Genomic DNA, 18,962 nt, shown 5'->3' with positions numbered 1-18,962 from the left:
AACGGGAATGACAGGTACGGAGTACTAGGATAAGTACTTAGGTAATTCACTTGGGCCTTCGAACCGTCTGTATGGCGTTTGTATGCCAGCTTTGTTGCTCGTGTGACCAGTCATTCAATGGTAAGAAGAGCGCAGGTGTTGGTGGTGCACGTTGTCTACTGAGGCTTTCAAGGTATGGAGTATCTTCAGGTGGGCCCAGTGTTACGGAGAAGGTTGGGGGGGTTGACTGTCTCCCGACAGGACTCTGGCCCAAACATTCGTACTCGTTACTCTTTACAGACTATGACCTACTTTGTTTCAGCTGAGTACAAGCGCACAGAGTGGTGTATGGCTCTGGCAAGCCACGAAAGAAAGCCAGATGCGACACGTCAGCCAAAACCCCCGGATATGCAAGTGTGTGCCACGGAACTCACGGACTCTCAATCAGCTGCCCAAACCCCCAGTCTGTTTGATTTTGTGACAAGAACGAGAAAACAACGCTTGTGAAGTACGTTCGGTAATACTCCGTACACGGGGACTTGCTGCTGATCTACCTACCTGCTGTGTCACCCCAGCCTCGTTTTCTGGCATGTGGCGGACCACAGTTACAGAACAAGACACGTCCAAAAGTTCCAAACAGCAAACGGCGAAGGTGAATGCGACCCTGACCTTTTTGTCACCGCCGTGGCAGCATCATGCATGTCTCGAACATCAGGATTGGATTAGGAAAAATGCATACAACCTTTGACAGTTCTTGGAGCTTTCACCGCTGTGAACCAAATGGCGTTGACTGGCTTGTCGGGAATGGGGGCAACGTGATTGGGCGTCCCTTGCATAAAAAAGGTTTCAAAAGAGAAAAGATGAGAAAACAAGTCTCGTGAACCAATCATGTCCCGATGCCCTTGTTCTTCGAGCAAGTTCTTTGGTTTGCGAGAGATATATCAGGGCAATCCAAGAGGGTTTTGCTGTACCACGACCCCCGTCCCCCGCCACCCCCTCTACCAGTGATTTGTCCCCCAGCAACTATAGTCGGGCGTCGCTGCGGAGATGACGATGCAGCACCAGCAGCATCACCACCACCACCATGACCTGAACCCGTCCTCCATCATCATTGTAGGCGCCGGCGTCTTTGGTGCCTCTACCGCCTTACACCTTTCACGTCGGTATCCATCGTACGGTATAACCGTGTTCGACCGCTCGCCGTTCCCGTCACCCAGCGCGGCCTCGACCGACATCAGCAAGATCGTGCGAGCGGCATATTCGGACCTCAACTATTGTCGTCTGGCGGCGAGGAGCCACGACATCTGGCGAAACGATCGGTTACTGAACAAGTTCTACCATGAGGCCGGGATGCTCTCGATCCGACCCTACAAGGGCGGAGCGCGTGCAATGTTGGAGAATTTCAAGCGTTTGGGCATCAACGAGGACGCCAAGGTCGTGACGCCCGAAGAGGTCAAGACCATGTTCAATGGCGTGTTCGAGCGCGCCAACTTCAACAAGGTCGAGGAGTTCCTGTGGGAACCCAACGCCGGTTGGGCAGAAGCGGCCAATGCCCTTGCGGCCATCATGCAGGCGGCGGTCGACAATGGCGTATCGTACGTCTCCAATGCCGTCTCGAAACTGATCGTCGTCGAGGGTCGATGCTGTCAAGGTGTCGAGCTCACCGACGGCTCAAAACACTACGCCAGCAAGGTCTTACTGTGTGCTGGAGCCGACACGGCTCGAATTCTCGCCGAGAGTGCCCCCCAAGACCCGGGTCTGCACGCCGGACCGCGCTTCGTGGCCGGCGCCATCATAGAGGCAAAGGTGAAATTGACCTCGGAGCAGTTGGAAAGATACAAAGCTACGCCCGCCGTGCTGTGGGATGCAGACCCTGCTCGAGGTAAGTCATCATCGAAAAGCTAGCTAGCTGCTTGCCTCGGGATGAAAAGCCCCTAAGGAAAGAAAGAAGACTAAAAGCATAATTCGTGTGTTGTTCAGGGGAGACCATGCCGCCGACCCCGGACGGTTATCTGAAATTCATCCGAGACATTCCACTTGCCAACACTTTGGTTCATGCTGCCTCCAAGACACGCATCTCCGTCGCACCCCCAAACGCCGAGGGCACCGAGTGGACTGCTCGGGAGAACCTACCAGAAGTCCTACAGGACGAGATGACGACTGTTATTGGGGGTATTTTCGGTCCTGACGCGGCACAGGAATTGATACCGCAGCACTTGAGACTCTGCTGGTAAGTACTTTGATTTGTCTTTGTCTGAACCACCAAATCCTGCCCTCGTGACCGCGGTACTTCCTAATGACAATCAATTCTCAGGGAACCCTTGGCTCCGGACGAAAGTTGGTTCGTCACGCCCCATCCACGTTGTGAGAACCTGTACATAGCAACAGCTGGGTCAGGACATGCCTGGAAGTTCCTACCGGTGTTGGGCGAGTTCACGGTGCGAATGATGCTGGACCCGAAGGGTTGGGAAGATGATGAATTTGCCAAGTCCTGGGCGTGGGATAGGGAGCTCATAGACAGTCCGGATGAGGATGTGATACCTCGAAGGCAGCTTGCCGACATGCGATAGCAACAGGTACTCATTTCTGTATGTGTGAGTCGCAAAAAGTCACTCGAGATTCCAATGCATAGTCGATCAAGACGGGTTGACTCAGCCTCGTCACGTCGTCACGTGCACTGATCCGCTCGTCAACGAGGCTGTGTTTGGCATGTTTGGCGTGTTGTCCCAGAATCAACAACTCTCCACCATTTCGACTCATTCTCATCAGCCTTTTATGTAACTTCTCCATGATATGCAGACGATCTGTCCGGAGATTTACATTGCTAGAAATTAGCTAAAATTTTCAATGACTACTGTGTGCGTCGATCGATGACGCCAGTATCTTCCGATCACCTTCTGTTCGTTTTTCGCGACGAAAGCTTCGAGAAAGCCATAAGCCAAGCTTCCATGATCGACCGGTAGTAAAACCGTCACCCAGGTGAGGCTCCTTTGGTGTCCGCGGCTTTGGTCCTTGCGTCTACAATTCCAGGCAATGGCGAAGTCGACATTGCCCGGTGACTGCTGAGCTTGGACTCAGAGTTGACCAATTCTCCGGACCGCAAGGAACGGCGACGTCTCGCTCAGACCATTCTCGGGCCCCATCCTCAGACAGCTCAGCTATGTATCCAGACCAACATAACAAAACGGACTGAGCTTCTACCACGTAACATACCTGGTAGTAGAGTGTGCGAAATATCCAGTGTACCACTGAGGAGACAATGGCCTGGCTGTGACGCCAGTCTTTTGTGGGTTTGTTGATGTTCGACTGAAAATAGAAAAGAAAGCTTCATGTCACCAGAAGCCACAGAGACGTCTGGATTTTCGCTTGTTCTCAAGCTTTCCTATTATATTTTGTCCTCTACAAAGGAACAGTTTTTCAAGGGATTACAATCCCAACTGTCTTGTAGTATTCATCTATTACGTTGAGAAGATCATCTTGTTTTTCTACTCCCTACCTCCTCCTATCTACTACCTACTACCTTATCCTACCTGATTCTACTGATAACTTCACACAAACTGAGCCACCTTTTCCCATCCATCTCCTCCTAAAGACACCTTCTCGAACCATGTCACCACCTCTAGGTTCAGCACTCATCCTCTCCTCCTTACTAACATGTCTCCCCCTCCTCACTAACGCGCACATGCAAATGAGTTGGCCCTACCCTCTCAGAAGCCCTCTGGACCCGGCCCTTCCCTACTACGACAAGGACTATTCCATGACTTCGCCCCTTCTGGCCGACGGGTCCGACTTCTCCTGCAAACACTACCAGTCGACGAACACGTACGACCAGGCGAATGTGACCAAGGCCACCTACTATGCAGGAAACACGTACAACATGACCATCGCAGGGACGGTACCTCACAACGGAGGCTCCTGCCAATTGTCCCTGTCTTATGACAATGGAGAAACCTTCAAAGTCATCAAGTCGATGATCGGTGGGTGTCCCGTCACGTTGATGTACGACTTCACCATTCCCAGCTTCGCCCCGACCTCGGACTCGGTCTTGTTCTCTTGGACCTGGTTCAACCTCGCCGGCAACAGGGAGATGTATCAGAACTGTGCCCGGGTCAAGATCGCCAGCAATCCAAGTCAAAAGTACCGACGAGGCGTGTGGAAGAGGCAGTCGTCAATCTCCCAACTCCCGGATATGTTTGTGTGTAACGTGGACAATGGCTGTACGACCATCGAAGGGAGTGAAGTGGTCTTTCCAGATCCCGGAAACGATGTCGTATACGGTCAGGATCTAGTTGCCGCGGACCCAGGACCTGGATTCTCGACTTCGGGGTCCTCGTCTTCTTCGACAACCAGCGCTGCTGGATCTGGATCCTCTGCGACAACAACATCATCTGGTTCTCCTGTCACTACATCGACAACTTCCGCGGCATATGGTCCTAGCAGTACGACTGGTTCTTCTCTGGGGACTACTGGGTCTACGCAACTTTCTGTTACTACCCCGGCCCAGTTCTACACCACACCAACCACCACGAGCACTCTGGCAACAACGACATCCCCTCCCTTTCCCTTGACCAATGGAACCACGACAACCACTGGATTCTTATCATCTGGATCTGGACTCCCCCCTACTAACGATACACTAATCGCAATTATAGGTGACCCTTATACCTCCTCTACAACGAGCGCTTCTTCGAGCACTGGCTCGAGTTTGAGTTCTAGTCTAAGCTCAAGTACGTCCACGATGGCTAGTAGCAGTACCTCTACGATGAGCAGTGTCGGTCCGATTGCAACATCGTCATCATCCTCATCATCGACATTGTCAACATCTCCTAGCTCTTCTTCATCCACCATGAGCAGTACTGCTGCGAGTAGTTCGAGCTCGTGGACTTCAACGTCGTCTTATATTACCATCATCGGTACGACGACTTCGATGTCGACAAGTTCGTCTTCTACGATTACTTCAGCTTCGTCGTCATCATCATCCTCGTCCTCGAGTTCTTCAACAACTTCAGGATTTGGATTTACACAGACCAGTACCACTACCAGTACCACAACTTCCACTGCTTCTAGTAGTAGTACTTTTACTAGTACCGTCCCATCGTCATCCTCCTCCTCCTCCTCCTCCTCGACGACTTCGTCGTCCTCGTCTTCGTCGTCATTTTCGGTTTCGGCAACGGCCACCACAACAACCACAACCACGTCGGTTTCAACAACCACGACACTTTTGACCACCACCACCATCACCACCACAACAACAATACCCACTACCGCTACCACGACGACGACGACGACGACGACGCCACCTTCCCAACCGACGGCCTGCACACCGGGAACGTTCGAATGCAATTCCATCTCGACCTTTTCTCAGTGCGTCGCCACGGGTTCCACGACGACGACCTACATCTACATGGGTTCGGTGGCCGCGGGGATGCAGTGCGTCGCCGGCTCCATCATCCGTCAGAACGACGGTCCCTGCACGCCCAACGGTCAAATCTTTTGCAACGGTTCCAACGCTTTCTACATGTGCGACCAGGGAGGACTGATCGACATGGGCCCCGTCGCGCCGGGGACGGCCTGTAACAACGGGGTCATAGGTTTTGCTTAGCTTGACCTACGAGACGGAAAAGGACATGATGGGAAATGATACAAAAAAAAGTTACGCAACGACACGACACGACAACGATACGCTACGACACGAAACGACAAACGACACACGACACACGACAAATACACGGCACAACACGAGAATTGAGAATTGAGAATTGAGAATCGAAAAGCAGTTATATAATATATACCCCTCTCCTCCTCCCCCCCCCCTTAGCGAGCGAAATGCATGACCCCAAAAAAAGTCAAAGGAGAAAAAAAAAAGGTCGTCGGATGGAATGTTTTCCTTTTTCCTCTCATAACAACAGGCGCGTATACATCATCTAGTAAACTTGGATTTTGTTGCATGGGAAAATGGGGTGTTTTGGAGGGAGGATGCAGCCCTGGCGTTCAGATACTCTGCTACATCAGTACCGGCAGTCATAATCAACAACAACCTATATCAGCTCCGTAGGTACTCACTTAATACAATACAACAATACACAATCTTGCCTCTTTTCCCACCTCTTCCCATCCTCTCGGCTCCTCCTACTACGTCAACCGCAACTACGACAAAATATTGAGAAGAGAGGGAGGGAGGGAGGGAGAGAGAAAGAGCTAGAGTGTTTCCTTGTTACCGTAAAATGCATTACCTCTATCAAATCCTGTCCACGTCGAGCTAAGAAACATCTACTGGCTCCCTCTCAACCTCTTGACGAGGGCCAACACTTTTTTTGTTTGCTTGGTTGCTCATAAGATGTAAAAGCCTCAGCCATAACTACTACAGACAGCTAAAGTCGTGGCCCGCTTTCTACCAGCCACGATTGAAACGTCTCCTTCACACCGACCACACCGGCCGGTCTCCATCTCTCATCTCTTTGCTTGTCCAACATCAATCCATCAGGCAAATCTCCACTTCTTACTCAAGCATCATGCCAAAAACAAATGTACATAAACGGGGGTATCATAGAATCCAACCAGGGGAAGCAGAACGTGCCACCAGAAAAAAATGGAACCAACTCCATCAGGCGAGTAGAATTATGGCTGTGAACAATGAACAATGAGTACGATGTTCGTCGATGCCAGGCCATTTGAAGACGGTTTTTGGATGCCTTGCGACATGAAAAAAGGGGTTGCGTTCGTGATATTACTGGTATTATCGAGGTACTGTATTTCTCTTTGGGCTTTTCTCTCAATCGCTCGATAACCATCAAACCGAAAAACTCCGGTGCTAACTGCATGTCGTCATAAAAACACAGCATGACCGTAACCAATCGAGCTTCATGCCGGAGGGAGACCTGAGCCACCTTCTGTGCCGGTGTCGCCCTCTACTGTCTTCTTCCATGCCTCGGGCAGGCACACGCAGACCAACGGGAAGGCCTTGATTTCCCCCGTTGGTGTAGGTGATTCTTCTCGATTTGTCGAACCGTTGGAGACACCACTGTCTCGTTGCACCTTGTGTTTGCCATCGTAGTCCTCGGCCCGGTCGTTGATACGTACTCCGGTCGCCCAGCCGTCGTCCCAAATACCGACCACTTTCAGCATGTCACCTCTTTCAAGCTCGAATTCGTCACCAGCGCGAGGTTGATAAGCCCAAAGCACGGACACCTTGTCGCCTGGGTGAATATCATCGTTCGAATAGTAATCCTTGAAGAAAGGCAGTTGCTCCGATTGACCACTAGCCACACCTTCAGGGGATGAAAAATCAGGAGAACTGCCGTTCTGAGAATCGCTACCGGGCGAACCGTCATGCTTGACTGCGACGAGTCCCTTCCCGCGAGATCCTGGGCTGTCACCGTAGACATCGGTGTGCGACGTGTAATTGTGGCGTGGTCCTATCACGGGTGCCTGATCGTCTTGTAGCGCAGACATGCGGGCAACTCGACCACCGGGAAGAACTTCATAGCCTGGCTGGGTCATTGGCTGATGGTATGACGACGAGCCTGGGCCACCTTTCCTGTGCGGAGATGGTTGGTTGAGGAGACTGCCAGCGGTGCTTTGGTTCCGTTGGCGGCGCATACAGATGACGACGAGAGCAATGAAGGCGCAGAGGAGCAGAAATCCTATGACCGATCCTACAACAATCCCAGCAATGGCGCCACCGCTGAGGCCGTGGGACTTGGAAGCGGCAGCACCCGCGCTCGCGCTGCTGGTGGGCGAAGAAGTGGGACTGGCTGTCGAGGAAAGTAGGCCTGATATTGTCGAGAAGACGGGGAGAGTGACATCCTGGCACAGACCTTGGGCATTGGAGGTGAAGCAGCAGGAATCGGTACCATTTTCGGTGCTCGATCGACAGAAGTTGCAGAGACTCATCAAGTTGTCGCCGAATCCACAATTGTTGGGTTCGTTCGTTTCGCCTGAGATGCAGCTGCCGCTAATAGAGTTGGCTGGCAAGGCGCAATTGGTGAAGTCTGCTCTGAGTTCGTCGGCATAGTCATTGTTTCGGCCCATACACAAGCTGCTCGACACGATCTCTTCCTCGCTGAGGGCGAATTCGGCGCAAGAGTCGGCGCATAACGGCCTCGAATCGGTATTGGACAGGCCGCAAGGCTGCTTCGAGTTTTGTATAATGCCATTGCATATGAAACTTCGTGTATATCTCGCATAGTACGAGGAGGTGTTGGTCAGGGTGACGTTGTCGCAACCAAAGATGTTCTCATATTTGGTCTGAACATACTGCTGGGAAACATATTGGTTTATCTGCGTGTCGAAGTCTTGTACCGTCTTAACATAGGCAAGAAACGGACTACAACAGGTCAGCATACCCTCGAGTTAGTCCTGATCCCATGCGACTCACTATAAATTAACCAAGTCGGAGTCTGTAGAGATCGAAGAGGCATTGAAGGCCGAACAGGCCTGGGAACTGGCCAACGATATGCAGCTTTGCGCAAACGCCACGGGTGCCAGCAAGGCCAGTGCGCCCAACGCGAGGTATTTCGACATGCCCTCCGGGAATTCAGAGAGTCGGACCAGTCGTAACAGGGGCAGCAGTGCAATCAATTGTTGGTTTCCAATCCAGATATGCACAGAGTATCCAACTTTCCCAAGCTCATGCTGAACTCATCCTCCTCCCAGCCCTGGTGTCTTGTGCACTCGCGATCTCGCTGCCAGGCAAGACCGCGGACGTGTAGATGAGGGTGGCAGGGCTTTTCCGGGGCCGAGAAGCTTTGACGTTTCTAGGTCAGTGCGCGAGACCGATAGGAGAGACGACTGCGTTGTGGAAAAGGTGCAGCAGTACCCGGCGCGCGAATTGAGAAGAGCAAAAGAGTGTAAAGTTAAGTAAACGAGCGACTGAAGGTCCAAAGACCCTTGAATGGGCGGCGAATGGGATTGTAACAACAAAGAGTGAGCTGCCAAAGAAGTGAAAGGGAAGACGGGAAGAGCAGATCGTAGGGGAGGATGAGGAAGAGAGCGTGATTGGGGAGGAGGAAGTCTCGTATGGAGTGTGGGTATTGGGTGTACGTGGTGGAGGGTGGCAGGTGCCGTTCCAAGCACCGACTCCTCCTGTAAGGTACTGCAAGAGACTGCGCTTTCTCTTCATGCGACAACACAACATCCCTGTCTTCCTACTCGTAGATACCTAGCTTTACGGAGTCATGTCGCTCCTTTACCAGGCTGTTCAAGTCAAGCTAAATCACTCTGAGAAAAGTTGGTAAACAGGACTTCGTCGACCAGGTGAACAAGTCCAATGAAGCAGGGAGCGAGATACAGTGCAGTAGCTAGACCTTCTCAGGCCCATAGTGGCCACTATACTTCAAGTGGCTTTTAGGTGGCTTTAGGTGGCTTCGGGGATCGTCTCTAACCACCTTTAGCCACAGAGCCATCACCTGAAGCGCCCAACTACCTTCAAAGCCAGCGCCCGGAAGGCCTGGAGCATCACCGCCTAGTACCTGCCTAAGGTGAGGTAAGCGAACTAATCTTACGCTATTTCTCTTTCTTTCATTTCGCAATTTCGCACTCTCGCTTCACCTTCGACGGTCCTGCCTCAGTCTCATGCACAGCTTGCCTCTCCTCTTTGTTTCCATCTCTGAAACACCACTACGAGATTTGTACATATGGATACCCTTGTCCGGTATCTTTGTTGTCTGTGTCTTGTCTTGTATCTGCGAAACGAGATTCAGTGCTGACAGAGTTCGAGTCCGAGTCCACGTCCGAATGCGCGTCCTCGAGTCTGCCATGATGCTTTTCCCTGCGTCTACCACCCTCCATGTTGGGATCTTCTCTACGGACTACCACCGTGTACCTATTGTACATGTTACCCACCGAACCGAGACCTCCTCTCCCGCCGTCACGCTCTTGTCTGAGACTGGATGAGATTTCAGTTCGGTGATGTAGGTGGATAGTCCGCTGGGCGGGAGATTGCATGGCTCGAAGCCACACACGCCAGTATCGCGCTATCCTGGTCCATTTCTGAGACTAAACCGACCATTCATCTCTCTTGCTCGCTTCTGGAGAATCTCTCTCTTGCCGGAGTCTGCTCGATCAACCACTCATTTTTTCTCCGACACCATCTGGGTGCCATGCATGTCGACATCAGGGCCATGCTCTTCACGTTCAAGATCGTCCTGGCGAGCCGTCATTCTAGCTTCGTTATCGTCTTACCATCCACCAAAGTTCGCCGCTCTGAGCTTTTCTTTCGTACAGTACATACATCCGAGCAATGCTGATCGTCGTTACATTTCATCTTTTGGGGTTTTGAATTCAAGCCCACTGCATCACTCATGCAGAATTGATGTCAAACTGACAGATCTTGCTTGAATGCAGGTACTAAGTAGCATGAATCTTCGCACTTGCATACGCTCTTTCTGGATGTGTCGCATAGAATGGTGGCTGACATCGATGAATGATAGCATTGGTCTGAAGAAATATTCTTTCCGAAGATGCATGGACAACATCTTGCATATCTTGTTTCTATCCGAAGACTTCTGTGTACGACGGCGTTGACACGAGATGTCTCGAAGCGAGGATTCCTTCATCATGGTTTCCGTCAGAACACCGTTCTGGGAAATGTTAGGCAAGACTACGTCGCTGATTAGGAATCTACTACAAAGAAATGCATTCACTGTGCGGACTATGCTTTATTGTCCTCATCCCCTGAATCATAATGTAAGGCTTAAAATTTAATAAGCGCCTATTTCTTCATTATTGAAGTAAATGTCCTTTCAGTATCTTTGTTCGAAACAGCCTTTATCCTCCTCATTTGTAGTACAAACACATTATTCCAACACTCGACGGACCATCTGTCATTGCAGTTTCCCAAAATTTTTCACGCTATCATGTCTTCGTTGCTTCGTGTGTCTATTCTATCGTCTAATTTCGATCGTATCATCATATTCCTTCGTGGTCTCATGTTGCCAGTTCTGTTTTTACCCGCCGTCTCTTCCGAGGCTCGTCTTTTCCGTAGCTTTTGTCCTCTTGACACTCGTGTCCTTGCGTTGCGGCATTCGTAGACGATGATATGGTGCCTTTAATCCCCCTTGTTAAAGACACCATTCAGCTTTTTCCACCCGCTCTTGGCCCAACCCTTCGTCCTGCTGGCGGCGTCCTTGGTCGCGCGGCGCCCAACTCTCGTGGCTTCTGAGACTGCTGATCTCAGCAGACCCAGTCCAGACCGTCTTCTGTTCCTTCGCACTCTCTGGAAGCGTGGCATGGGAGGCATCGGTGCCAAGACGTCGTCGCTGTCGTCGTCTTCGCATTCGGACGCGCGAGCTCCGCATCGAGACACCAAGGGCAACGGTGACCAGTGATGGATGCCCGAGAAGTCTGCCCAAGGGTCGGAGCTTGACTGGCTGGGACACAGGTCTGGAGACTCGATTGTCGCAACGTCGCTGCGACCCAACGTCGTGTTTGAAGCGGCCGTCGACACCATCGACGTGCATGGTGTATCGGGCAGCGCAAACCGGACTCGATGGTTGCCTCGTTGTCCGACACGACGAATACAGGACTGTGGTGCCCCAACTGCCGAATCGGTCGGTTGGTCGTCGGAGTTGGAGGAGACCGCCGGTTGCAGTGTCGATGGCGAAATGTTGTCGCCTTCCGGAGCAGAGCTATCGTCTGAACGGACGATGGCGCCTGCATCACCAGAAGCCACCTCAATGATGCGTTGGTCTTCGAGGCCAAGCGCAAGGCCAGAGTATAGACTCGACACGGTGGGTATGGTCGGCACCATGTGGACAACAACAGGTTGCATCACGTTTGTAGTGATGTTCTCCTGATGGGCAAGTTGTACATTGGCAAGTGGGCGCAACAGCGTCGTGTGGAAGAAGGCACACAGTATTGCTCTTGACTGCAGTGGCCGGATGTCAACCACCGTGACCACTGAAGGGGCTCTGCGTGGGCCTAGGACGAGGAGTTTGACAATGACCTTCCAAAGCAGAGTGGCGCTCGTTGGGGATCGAGAGGCCGTGATGATTTGTGAGGATGACGGTATTGGTGAACCATGAAGGAGTTCATATTCCTCTTCGATCGTCATCTCTCCAAATATCTCTTCGTCAGATCGCTCTGGAGCAAGGCCAGTAAGGTCATGTTGCTGTTGTCTCGCTGCGTCGCTTTCGTATATGTCCGCCCCAAACTCATCGTCGACGTCCTCGTCCGAACCTGCCACTGACGTTGGTGGAGTGGAGGTATCTTGACTACCGCCTGAGGAACAAGAAGAAGGGCCGGAGATCGTAGAGGTGGTCGATTCGGAAGACCCTCCTCGATTGTGACCGGGATCCTCTTCGGCATCGAGACTGCCATCACCAATAAGAGCTCCAGCAGACCCAATTTGCTCTGTGGTCGGCTCCACAAGGATTGTCGGAGTGGAAGAAGGGAAGACAGCCCTTGGTCGAGCGGTGTTGTCTTCTGCAGAGTCTCGCATTGGTTGTGAGGAGGTAGCCTGCACAGGTATAGAATCAGTCATCTCCGTGGAGGACGACTCTGCAGCAGCTACAGCCACTAGCTCTACAGCTTCTTCCTCGACTTCGTCCGCCCAATCTCCCAAGGTTTCGTCTCCGAGGTCTGCCAGTCGCCGAAGGAAGGCTTCCCGCTCGGTTAACGGATCTTCGTCGTACTCGTCCTCCTCCTCCTCCTCCTCCTCCTCCTCCTCCTCATCTGCCCATGTTGCTAAGGGCGGTCCAAAGGCGTCGAGCCTGCGATGGAACTCTTCCCTCGACATATCCGTATTTTGAGTCGAGGGTGATTGACTAGCGGGGACGAATTAAGCTGGTACAGCTGGCGCATTTGTTCCTTGGACATCGCTGGGACGTACTGACCCATGTTGCGGGTACACATTCCTGCAGACGACAGCGTCTGGTAAGTAGTCCACATCATCGAAGGAGATGCAACACTCGGACAACCTTGACTTGACCGGGCCTCGCGCGATACGACTCTTCATCGCGGCTTGTCGGGCTTTGTCCATGGCCAATTGTTCCTCAGTCCCGGCACTGAGGATATCCGTGCGGCTTGGGAACCCAGGGGTGCAGCCGTTGATGATGGTCTGGCCATCCGGATATGTCTTCGGGTCGAGCCTGTCGATGTGTGGTTCGTGCTCGGACTCATCATAGTCGTCCTCCAGCCACAAGCCGACCCCAGCGTAAAAATTGACACACTGTCCGATGCAGGCGGTTTCGAGCGCAGTTCCACGAAGACTGTTGAGCAAATCCGGGTTGCCGTAGTACATGACCGGATCTAAGAGACGAGATGCCTTGGTGACCACGAAATGGTTCTGCGACTTGAAGGGATCATGTTTCGCGATCCACTTCGACGACGTCTTCAAAACTGCAATTGTCGTGGCAGGATTGGTGGCCGACTTTGTATATACTACTTCACCGAAGAAGTTGACGTGATGGACCCAGTCTTTGGACTTGGTCCACCATTGCTCACCCTTTTCCCAGAACGGTCTCGGCTCATGTGTGGGCGACATGCCCGTAGGTACTGGGCTATTATAATCAAACACATCGCTGCAGTCGACAATCCAGGCGAGTCTTCGTTCAAATGTACGCTCTGGTCGACTCGCTTGAGCACCTTCTTGTGTCTCAGGTGGCGTATGAAGAGGAGATTCTGGAGAGCATGCCTGAGATGGTTCGGATAGTTGTTGAAAACCCTCCAAGCTACTGGTAGAAGATGCTCTGGGCACAAACATAGGTGCTCGTGGGTTCAAGATTTGTCTCTGATTGTGTTCCCAAATTCCCGGCAAGAATTCAACAGCATGAGGATTCATGTTTTGGAAGGAAGGGTTGAAAATGTCGGAGGTTGAAGTCTCTCGTCGCAATATGAGGAAAGGGTCAAATCCTCCTGAGGACCAGTATCTGAAAGCGTGTTAGAGCAGTAAGGACCTGCTGCGTCAAGTTATTTTGGTAGCCAGAAAGCTCTCGAGTGGAGTCTATTCGTCCCAAATTCTGCTGTTCTTTGAAAGGTTAAAAAAAGGATCCTTTCGTCCTCCTTGTAAACGGAGTACACAGTCCAGCGGAGATGACTTCTCAGCAATCACAGGACCTTCAAGGAACGATGTGAAACAATAGCGATTCTCAGTACAGCAACCGTTTGAAACTCTGAGAGGTTGTTTGATGAGAAGGGCGAAGATGTTGCAGGGGAAATAATGGTAAACAGCTTTTGAATATCACTGCCGCCAGCTCGTAGGGGCCATTCACATAATCAAGGCAGCAGAGCATGTTGGCATGTTACAACATCTCCCAAGAATCAGTGCATATCCCTGGACGTGAATACCTGGATAAGTCGAAGTAACCACCAGGCTACCAGGTTGCCACATGGTGTGGCGCCCTATCTGCGACGGGATTCCCACCATTCTTCATACTCGAAGGCTGTTGGTCCATTCAGACATACCTTCGTGCTTCGAAGCATCGACCTAGGATGTGTATGAGATTGATTATGATCCATCAAGTCAAGAGAGTCGGTTCCAGGAGTTGTATGTATATATATATACCCATCGCGCTTGGGCACCATCTCGCTGTGCGATTTGTGTGTCTGGAATCCGAGTTGAGAGACGCAGCAAACGATCATTGCCATGGGACAATCGGCCCTGAAGTGATCATGATCTGATCGGCAAACAAGGATCGCACCGCTTCCTCTTCGAGACGTTGTAAGGATTTTGAGAGTTGACTTCTCCGATGTTCGGTACGAGCAATATTGTGACACTACTGGCTGGAAATGATCGGAGCACAGGAGTACATCTGAGCTGAGTAGACGGGTCAAAGAACCTCTTTGGCTGCTGACTGTCTGGTACCTATCTTTGTCCCGGTGGAGCAGGAAATTAACAGGATCGACACAGGTTTAGCCAAGGTCGAGTTGGGCATTGCGTCCGCTGTGGAAAGTCCATACAGATATATATTGCAGTCAAGAGCCGGCGTAGGGCCTTCGGACACACCAATTGCTGTGGATGAACTTTGTTCGTCCAACCAAGTTCCCTGGATTGCAAAGGTCGGCCGTGTCGAGTTTATGATCTGAGAAATTGTTCGAAGACAGAGAAGCCGTTGGCTTGCTTTGTTGCTTGAAGCTTTGTCTCATCTTGCCGGTCGTTGGCCAGCGTTGATAGAAGGGGCAGATAGTGCATCTCAACTCCCCTCAGTGGTTTTGCGGGACAGCGCAATCATGAATGATGTCTATGAGAACATCTCGTTGCATTGTACTCCGTATCGAAGCTTGAAGTGTCTGATAGGTTGTGAAGCTGCGCTAAGCTATTTACAGTGCTTACATAACGAGGACGAGAAGCAAGACCTCAACAACACTAATTAATTTGTAACCTGATAAACAACACCTCGACATTTGTCTTCACCAATGTGTGCTGTCCAAATCTCCGCAAGAATTACCGACAGTCCTGCAAGATGTGAATGAGACTCAGATGTCAGCTAGTTTCCGGGGGCTGAATGGAGATGGGAACTTGGATATGGTCTGATGTCCAACGCGCAGTCACACCGATCGAGGCAACCTGCATAGAACACTAGACTGGACCGCACTACGGGTGTAATCACCTCGAGTCCATTGCCTCCCTGGCCGAATCATCCGTCTACCCTCGCCGAAGGTACCGAAATCTGTATGACTCGTCTATTGTCCCACAATGATCTGAGCCGATATCAAAATCTTATCGCAGTTGCAAAGTCATTGATCGTCCAAATCTGCTTGATCAAGTTCTATGATCCATACTATATTTTATTTACGTCTATTTCGTTGGATACATCACGCTTCAATATGATGTATCATGCACTTCGAGGGTCGGCCATGCTGCCGCTGTCCTGAGAATTCATGGCTCGACTGTAGCTGCAATGCACAGCAAATTATCCCTGTTCGACGGCGAGAGGGCGACGAAATCAACTCTGAAGGACGTTGGCAGACCAGAAGCAGAGCAAATATGATGGGAAGTGTCCCGTTCTGTTGAGATCCGGGTCTCTGAACGTAATACTGACATTTACATCGCCTGCTTTTCCTGGACCCCTCTCACCTGTTGATTTTCATATGTTATGATGCACTCTGCCCTTATATCTATTGCCGTACAATAGTCTTGATCACATATCTTCACTTGCCAACATGACTGAGGCGCAATGTCAGCGTTGCACTGTCGAAAATTTCGGGATAGCAGGACGCGGAATGCAGTTAGCAGTTCCGTCGATGGTTATACCTACGGTGGCTTTTTTTCTCGTGCTTAACCGAATCTTCTGGCGTTTAAACATGCTGGGCAGACTGGGGCCAGACGACTATTCAACCTTATGTGCTGTGGCAAGTAGATAATCCATCCATTCTCGATGTCCGCTGACAATCTCAAGGTATTCTTCATGACTCAATGTGGCGCAACTATTGCTGCGGTGAATTATGGATATGGAAGGCCTTTGGAAATGCTTACCACGCAACAAGCCTCTCAGGCACTAAAGGTGAGATTTCGGTTTGATCCCAGGCTCAGAATGTCACTGATGTGACATAAAAAAAGTGTTTCTTTCTCCTCCAGATATTTTACAAGCTCACCATCAACTGCACAAAGATATCGATCTTGTTCCTCTACCGACGCATCTTCACAGATCGTGTTTGGTTTTCTCGGCTGTGCTTGGCATTGATATTGGTGGTGGTATGCGCGGGCATTTCCTTCACCACAGCAACATTACTGCAATGTAACCCGATCAATGGAGCTTGGGAGCGTTGGAAAGGCAAATTCATCTGCGTCAACTTATATGCGCTTTGGTACAGCAACGCCATATACAATATTCTGACAGACGTTACAATTGTTCTCATGGTACCTCCCGTTGTCCTCAGCCTTAAAATGCCGGCGCGGCAGAAATTCGCGCTGGTTTGCATCTTTGGCCTGGGAATTATCGTCTGTGTAGCGTCGATCTCGCGCCTCACAACGCTGTACTCTTCAGCTTATGGCTCGGACGCTACTGCCGGGTCGTTTGTTTCAACCATATGGACGACCATCGAGGCCGGCTTAGGTATTATCTGCGCAAACTTACCAATGCTTCGCACACCCTTGCAGAGGCTGTTTCCTAAGCTATTCCCATCGAGGCCGGGAACAGGTCAAGAGTCAGGGTCGTCCGGGACGAGCAATTCTGGCGAGGGCCGTACTCTCGTTCTCTCAGCGAAAATCAATGCGGTTGATAACAGCCTCGTTTTGCCCCTGCAGACCTCCACATGCAGTACAAATCCTGGGCTGTTCGCAAACGGAGAGAGCAGCTTGGAAAATGCTTTCTGCCCCAGCCCAGCAGCACCTACTCAATAGGGGCGCCCATGCTGACTCCCGAAAGAGCATAATGAGCGGTTTTTGGGCGCACAGCGACGGGCAGTGGCCACACCGGTTCCGAGAGATTGGGCTATGGGATCTGCGCCGAGGGAAGGTTCCTATTCTGCAGACACAAGAACTCAGGTGTTCCCGGATGGTACCATACGAGTGCAAGCGAATTCGACGTAGGAGGTTCATATCTCTTCGGGAAGGATCGTGAGAAACATGTTGAGCTCGTTCGAGGGTAATGTTTGAGTTTCGGCTGGCTGTATGTCATAGTGTATTCAGAAAATCTATAGGTTTTGATTAAATGATGTGGTGTGTCACTGTCTGCGCGAGATAAATGTACTTCACGAGTCAAGGAGATGTTGATTACCTAAGTCAACGCGACACGGCATACTTGCCTGATGTGGACAAGCTTTGAGTCTTGGCTGCGACGGAACGGAGGCCAAAGCTGGAGCTTCGATCAGGACTTCATTGATGCAACAGCTTCGGTCAACCATTGAAAACAGCCCAACATCGCTTTTGAGTCTTCCGTACGCATGGCTTGACTTGTCTCCTCCCTAAACTTACTGACCGATTCTCCCAGCTCAAAATGTCGTTCGTCATCCGCCGAGGTGTGTCAACCTTGGTCCCTCCTAAGGCAAGTTCAAATCTTCCCCCAGCTCGCCTGTGACCGTACTGACATCCTGTAACAACAGGTCGCAAACCCATCTGTAAGTTCGAAAATCCTATAATCTCCCAGTACCGTCATGAAAATTCCGTTCCCTACTCAGGTCGAGCAAAGCGATTTCTCCCGAAAATTCAATTCACTTACGCTACCATCGAAACCATCACGAACGAACCTCTGACTGCAAACTTAGGGGCTCGGAGCTGCCGCAAACGCACAGCGCATGGCCAAAATAGCCAAGTTTTACGAACAATTACCAAAAGGACCTGCGCCTCAGAGAGCACCTAGTGGTCCATTGGGCTGGTATCAAGCGAAATACTTTGGCAAGAACCCATCTGCAGCCCGTATGTGAAGAAAGACACTTCGAGAAAATCAAGAGATACTGATAAGGAAACAGCAATCTGGCACGTTATTTTTGGCATCATGACCCTGGGTTACAGCATGGAGTACTACTTCCACCTGAGTAGGTTACAGTGCTTTAATGGTCGGAGAATGAAGTGGCTAATGTTTACTCAGGACATCACAAGAACAATGCTCATTAAGTCATTCGCATGGTGGACTAGAGTTCTGGAATCGCCTGTACATAAACCAAAATTAAAGAGTTATTCGGGTTCTCCGGAGAATTGATGTTCTGCTACTCCAATTTCACGATGAGATATCGAAAAGCGATCCGTCTTCGACAATGCATCTGTTTACTCGTCGTCATTTCACCGTCTAAGCCGAATCCGAATCATGCAGCCTACTTCGAATGGCATGTCATCAAGGCTTTCTATGGTTTGTTGGGCGCCGACAACTCTGATTAGCACCACGACTTGCCAGGAAACTTACTCGACGTGTGACTTGACGATCTTCGGCTGTAAGTACCACGGTCAGCACGTATGGGGGAAGCCGAGTCACTGTTCATTCGTCGTGAAACGCCGTAACCGTATGGCACCTACAACCAATGCTGCTTTCCAGATATCGTAATGCCAGTCCAATCGTGCCGCATCAGTGCGCCTGTTTACCCAAAGGTGTTTGGCCATAGCAGATCTG

At 51.0% G+C, this 18,962-nt stretch overlaps 6 protein-coding genes across 6 annotated transcripts; 3 read left to right on the top strand and 3 right to left on the bottom strand.

Annotated features, from left to right (window-relative positions):
* Window positions 1–1,032: 1,032 nt before the first annotated feature.
* On the top strand, window positions 1,033–2,549 carry PV06_06437 (uncharacterized protein; the record flags this gene model as incomplete). The annotated part of the gene is made up of 3 exons (XM_016407553.1): window positions 1,033–1,861; window positions 1,960–2,209; window positions 2,294–2,549. 3 exons carry the CDS (start codon window positions 1,033–1,035, stop codon window positions 2,547–2,549), a joined length of 1,335 nt encoding a protein of 444 aa, XP_016263157.1.
* A 779-nt stretch (window positions 2,550–3,328) lies between these two features.
* Window positions 3,329–6,183, top strand: PV06_06436 (uncharacterized protein). The gene has a single exon (XM_016407552.1). The coding sequence runs from the start codon at window positions 3,587–3,589 to the stop codon at window positions 5,579–5,581; it is 1,995 nt and encodes a 664-aa protein (XP_016263156.1). The 5' UTR covers window positions 3,329–3,586; the 3' UTR covers window positions 5,582–6,183.
* Window positions 6,184–6,185: 2 nt separating this feature from the next.
* On the bottom strand, window positions 6,186–8,947 carry PV06_06435 (uncharacterized protein). The gene is made up of 2 exons (XM_016407551.1): window positions 8,357–8,947; window positions 6,186–8,305 (listed from the first exon to the last, which is right to left on the bottom strand). The coding sequence occupies exons 1-2, from the start codon at window positions 8,500–8,502 to the stop codon at window positions 6,841–6,843; spliced, it is 1,611 nt and encodes a 536-aa protein (XP_016263155.1). The 5' UTR covers window positions 8,503–8,947; the 3' UTR covers window positions 6,186–6,840.
* Window positions 8,948–12,757: 3,810 nt separating this feature from the next.
* Window positions 12,758–13,838, bottom strand: PV06_06434 (uncharacterized protein; the record flags this gene model as incomplete). The annotated part of the gene is made up of 1 exon (XM_016407550.1): window positions 12,758–13,838. Exon 1 carries the CDS (start codon window positions 13,757–13,759, stop codon window positions 12,758–12,760), a length of 1,002 nt encoding a protein of 333 aa, XP_016263154.1. The 5' UTR covers window positions 13,760–13,838.
* Window positions 13,839–16,994: 3,156 nt separating this feature from the next.
* On the bottom strand, window positions 16,995–17,584 carry PV06_06433 (uncharacterized protein). Its single transcript, XM_016407549.1, has one exon. The coding sequence runs from the start codon at window positions 17,456–17,458 to the stop codon at window positions 17,117–17,119; it is 342 nt and encodes a 113-aa protein (XP_016263153.1). The 5' UTR covers window positions 17,459–17,584; the 3' UTR covers window positions 16,995–17,116.
* Window positions 17,585–17,732: 148 nt separating this feature from the next.
* On the top strand, window positions 17,733–18,717 carry PV06_06432 (uncharacterized protein). The gene is made up of 6 exons (XM_016407548.1): window positions 17,733–17,796; window positions 17,850–17,903; window positions 17,962–17,976; window positions 18,124–18,274; window positions 18,328–18,393; window positions 18,447–18,717. The coding sequence occupies exons 2-6, from the start codon at window positions 17,856–17,858 to the stop codon at window positions 18,470–18,472; spliced, it is 306 nt and encodes a 101-aa protein (XP_016263152.1). The 5' UTR covers window positions 17,733–17,796; window positions 17,850–17,855; the 3' UTR covers window positions 18,473–18,717.
* The last annotated feature ends 245 nt before the right edge of the window (window positions 18,718–18,962 follow it).

Source organism: Exophiala oligosperma (assembly GCF_000835515.1).
Source record: "Exophiala oligosperma strain CBS 72588 unplaced genomic scaffold supercont1.5, whole genome shotgun sequence".
Classification (NCBI taxonomy): Eukaryota; Fungi; Ascomycota; class Eurotiomycetes; order Chaetothyriales; family Herpotrichiellaceae; genus Exophiala; species Exophiala oligosperma.
Note: the sequence above shows the minus strand (reverse complement) of the source record. Positions and strands in the feature narration are given on the sequence as shown.